The sequence below is a fragment of the Anopheles nili genome, chromosome 2, assembly GCF_943737925.1.
Source record: "Anopheles nili chromosome 2, idAnoNiliSN_F5_01, whole genome shotgun sequence".
Classification (NCBI taxonomy): Eukaryota; Metazoa; Arthropoda; class Insecta; order Diptera; family Culicidae; genus Anopheles; species Anopheles nili.
The window spans coordinates 38,495,880-38,500,421 of NC_071291.1; the positions used below are offsets into that span (position 1 = coordinate 38,495,880).

At 46.3% G+C, this 4,542-nt stretch overlaps 1 protein-coding gene across 1 annotated transcript; it reads left to right on the top strand.

The window, feature by feature from the left end:
- Positions 1–457: 457 nt before the first annotated feature.
- Positions 458–4,280, top strand: LOC128720027 (transcription factor E2f1). The gene is made up of 6 exons (XM_053813672.1): positions 458–1,069; positions 1,222–1,385; positions 1,469–1,898; positions 2,012–2,204; positions 2,291–3,043; positions 3,835–4,280. Exons 1-6 carry the CDS (start codon positions 458–460, stop codon positions 3,927–3,929), a joined length of 2,247 nt encoding a protein of 748 aa, XP_053669647.1. The 3' UTR covers positions 3,930–4,280.
- The last annotated feature ends 262 nt before the right edge of the window (positions 4,281–4,542 follow it).

Below are 4,542 nucleotides of genomic sequence, written 5' to 3' on the forward strand. Positions count from 1 at the left end.
ACGATCGTACAAGCAAACGTTGTAATTGCCACAGAATGCCTTCGCTACTTGCTTGCTGCACTGGCGCGTAGGATTATCGACACACGGATAAACACGTGTACACCCACATACCCACGTTTCATACACATTCACCCACCCACCCACCCAGTTTCAAGTATGGTGTAGTGAACGAGAATAGTGCAAAACAAAACACAAAAAAAAGGTTGCCATCAAAAAGTTCAGAATAGCAGGAAGGAATCGGTGCTGTTTTCGGTCCGTTTCCATCAAATTTTCGAAGCGCACTCTCGCGTTTGGTTGTGTGTGTCTGTGTGAGTGTGTGTGGCATGGTGTTTTGGACGGTGCCGGTCCATGTATGACATTGGCGGAACGTGGCCCTCAGATTGCGGTGGTGGTTTCTAACAGAAGTTCCTCTGGTGAAAAGCCGGTGAGAAAACTGATCCTCACTAACTAGCGCGCCATGTACGCAAAGCAAGCCCATGGAAAGGCCGTTGGGGCTAGGCAAAGCTTGAAAATGGAGTATCAACCTGTCAGCAAGGCCACGATCGGTGGTTCCAGCTCCTCCAGCGGGGACCGTAGAGCTGGGACGGGCTACGGCCGGAAGACAACGATGACCAGTATCGAAAGTGTCGGGTCGAATGATGATTACGAGGACGCGAAACCGGAGCAGCAGATCAGCTCGCACCTGCTCGATCACGGTTACGGATGTGGCGTGACGTCATTTCCGTCGGTGTCGGTCGTGTCCCATTCGACGCCAACGATCTCCAAACAATCGCAACATAGTACCCCGGAACAACAGCGTGGCCATCATCACCACCCCAGTAGCGTTAACACTAGCAGTAGTAATAGCAGTAGCGGTAGGATCAATCAAACCAATGGGAGGAACAGCCATTTTCACAGTACGCCTACTTCAACAACAACGCCATCGTCGTCCTCATCAACTTCTCGTAGCGGCGGGAAGCTGCACCAGACGGTGCAGCAACAGCATCAGCAGCAGCTGCAGCAGAATCACCACAGTTACAACAGCAGCAAACACAATGCGATCGATCCTCCGATTACTAACTTCTTCAGGGTGAGTATTTCGTGCGTTGCAACACGTTTGCGTTTCCCACATTTTACACATTCGCTCTAGTACCTTTAAGAAATGTTGTCATTACTTGGTAACAAACACGATTGTCGAAATGACATCAATTACATCGATCACTTTCCCGTATTCGCTTCTAGGCTATCAAGCGGTCATCGCAAACGTCGAGCATATCTCCCACGCCGGCCAAACTTGCCAAGAGCAGCAATGGCAGTAGCATGAAGACGCCCCACTCTACCTGTTCAACCCCAACATCGTCAATATCGTCCTCTTCATCAAAGAAACGCTACTCGGAGCGAACCAGGTATGCAAGGATGCAATGGATTAAGCTCGGCTGACCCCCCTTTTGAACGCTCTTTTGCATTATGTAATTCCGCACCTCTGCAGGTATGATACATCGCTTGGTTTGTTGACGAAAAAGTTTATCGATCTGCTGAACGAGTCACCCGACGGAGTCGTCGATCTGAATATTGCTTCAACAAAGCTGAAGGTGCAGAAGCGACGCATCTACGACATCACCAACGTGCTCGAGGGCATCGGCATGCTGGAGAAGAAGTCGAAAAACAACATCCAGTGGAAGTGCGGCAACACCGTGTGCAATATCGATCGCAACACGCGGATACAACGGGAACGGTATCGGCTGCAGCAGAAGGAGAACCGGCTGGAGGAGATGATAGTAGAGCTGCGGAAGGCCACAAACGAGGATATGGCGCACACAAAGCACGGCTACTTTACCTGTCAGGATCTGAACTCGATGGAGATGTTTCGAGAGCAGACAATCGTTGTTATTAAGGCACCACCAGAGGCTAAGTTACAGGTGGGTGGTGCAGCTTTCAGAGCTAGCTGTGGATGAAGCACAAACTTCTGGAGAGAGGAATTATATATTTTGTTTGTTTTCGTGTTCGTTTTTTTTTTCAATTCGCTTCTCAGTGGATGAACGACAAAATGCAAAGGGAAATTGTATTAAAGTCGGAGAAAGGTGAAATAGATGTGTTTATCTGTCCGACTGAGGAAACCGGAACTATCGATAGTTCAGAAATGATCGGCGGTGATCCGTTGCTGGAAAATTTCGAACCCATACTATCTCCTTTCCAGCGTGTGGATAAAACTTCCAGCCCAAGAAGTGAGTGTGCACATTTTCAAAAGGAAAAAGTTCCAATTATGACTTAACCAACTGATGCTTATCGAATCGTTTATCCTACTAAACAGGAGGTGTAAAGCGACCGTCCCCATATGCAGCCCAACGCAACCTGAACCGAGCGCTGTTCGATGAAGGAAGCGTAGTGAAATCCGAGCCTTTGGAAAGTACTGATAACAGCACCAGTAGAATGCAATCTGCTGTGGCGTCTCTCTTCAGCCTGCCCGGCACTAGTGTTGCGAAAAAGGTTGAGGTGCATCCTGAACGGTTCGAATCCTCCTTGAATACTGTCATAAGCACATCTAGCAGCGGTATAGAGAGCACCAGCTACTACGCTGGTGCAGCTGCGACGAATCAATCCGAGACGCATTTCGATACTAGTCAAATAGCGACTGAATCCGCGATGCCCCCGATGACGAAGACTGGCGTGAGAGTAAAATCCGAACATGTGCCTGATAGTAGTAATAGTAGAAGTACCGCATCGCATACTGCGACGTCAGCGGAGAGTGCGTTCATCGAAAGCGACAGATCGCTGTTGGGTGCTGGTGACAACCACGAAGGAGCGCTATCGTCGTCCATGCTGTCTAGTGGCCTGATGGGTAGTAACCTAAATATCAACAACAACCACGTCAACGGTGGAAAGGCGATGCCAGAGGAGATCACCAACATGAACGCGTCACTGTCGGACACAAAGCTAAGCCCGCATCTTTTCCCGTACGATTTCAACATCAAAAGCCCTTATGCACTGAATGCGCCGAGCGTCAAGTCATCCCCGGAGAATCTTCATCAACGATTCGGGATAACAGATTTCGAGTCAATGCATGGTAAGTTTTGTTTGTCGTGTTGTAATGATTTTATATATGAGTGACTTCTTTGGGGTGGACTACAAATTGGAGAGTTGGTGCAAATCAATCGCATGAACTGAAAATGGCGGGCTGCATCTAGCAAGAACTTGGAACTGTGATTTGTGTGGATTGCCTGTATAGCTTCACATCACAGTCTGAGTTCTTGCTTGATGGTTCGTTCAATCGACTTACATGCCACAGGGGAACGCATTATTTACACATGTGGTCATCAAGATTAGAGTAACATTAACATGATGAAACGTACTTCGCCATGGGTCGAAGTTCTGTTTGTTTTCAGCTCATCCACATTCGCATCGTGTGTGTGTGTGCGTTGTGCTCCCATATCATAGGTCCTCTGTCCGTGTGACTATCTATCACGATCATCGTCATCATCATCGTCATCAATACCGGGGCTGAACTCTCGTGGCGCTGCATTAATATAAGTGTATCGCTCATGTAGCACCATGAGATTCAGCTCCGGTGTTCCGGTGATAATAATCATTGTAACAGCCATCGAGTCTCCATGTTGGGGAGTGGGATTATGTTGGTGTGTGTTTGTGTAAATTTCCATTCTACTGGAGAAAATTGTGATGTTAGCATGTTTCCACCAGTAGTGGAATGAATTCAGTTTTTTTATTTATAAATGTTAGATTGCATTTTGAATCTTTTTATGACAAAAATTAGAGAACATAAAACATTCGTTTCAGAATTAAATTGTTTAAACAAGGTCATAAGGATGAATTACTTATCGCGTTTATGTCCTTTTATAGATTTTGAAATGTTCTTGCCGCTGGAACCGGCTGCTGACTACAATTTGTCGCTAAACGAATCGGAAGGTGTGTTTGATTTGTTCGATTTCAACTGATGATGCTGGCGATAGCTTCACCTTCAACAGTAGATTGCCATGGGGTGATGGTGGCCGTCACATCAGCAGGATCTTCGTCAACTCCACAAACAGAAACAAACAATACGCTTTCACTAGTGTTGCGTCAGCTGCACTACAGCAACAAACATTATCATTCATAGTAAGGCAGAGACAAGAAAAGTACATCCGACAGTGTGTGCGAGTAGGCGAGAGAGAGAGAAAGAGAAAGATAGAGATAGAGAAAGAGAGATAACAAATAGGAGTATAGACACAAAGCGGTGGTAAATTACTTTTTTAGTAGTGCAAAGTAAGGATAGTAACTATAAGTCAACTAGTTTTTCATTTCAATTAGCATTATCTCAAGCCTCAGCGAGTGTTTGTTAGGGTCTTTTCTACGCGCGCATCTTCATTCATGCACCCCATCCCTTATTCTAGTTTGGTCTTTCGTAATATTTTATGATATTGTTTACCTGCTGGCGGCTGGAAACGAACTGCAACTAAGATAGAAATAACCAAACAGGAATCACCTGCCCTTCAGGGACATACAAGCCGGAGAATCGCATCCGTTCTGCCTGCATTCTGCGATTTTGTTACTCAATTTTGTTAGCAAGTT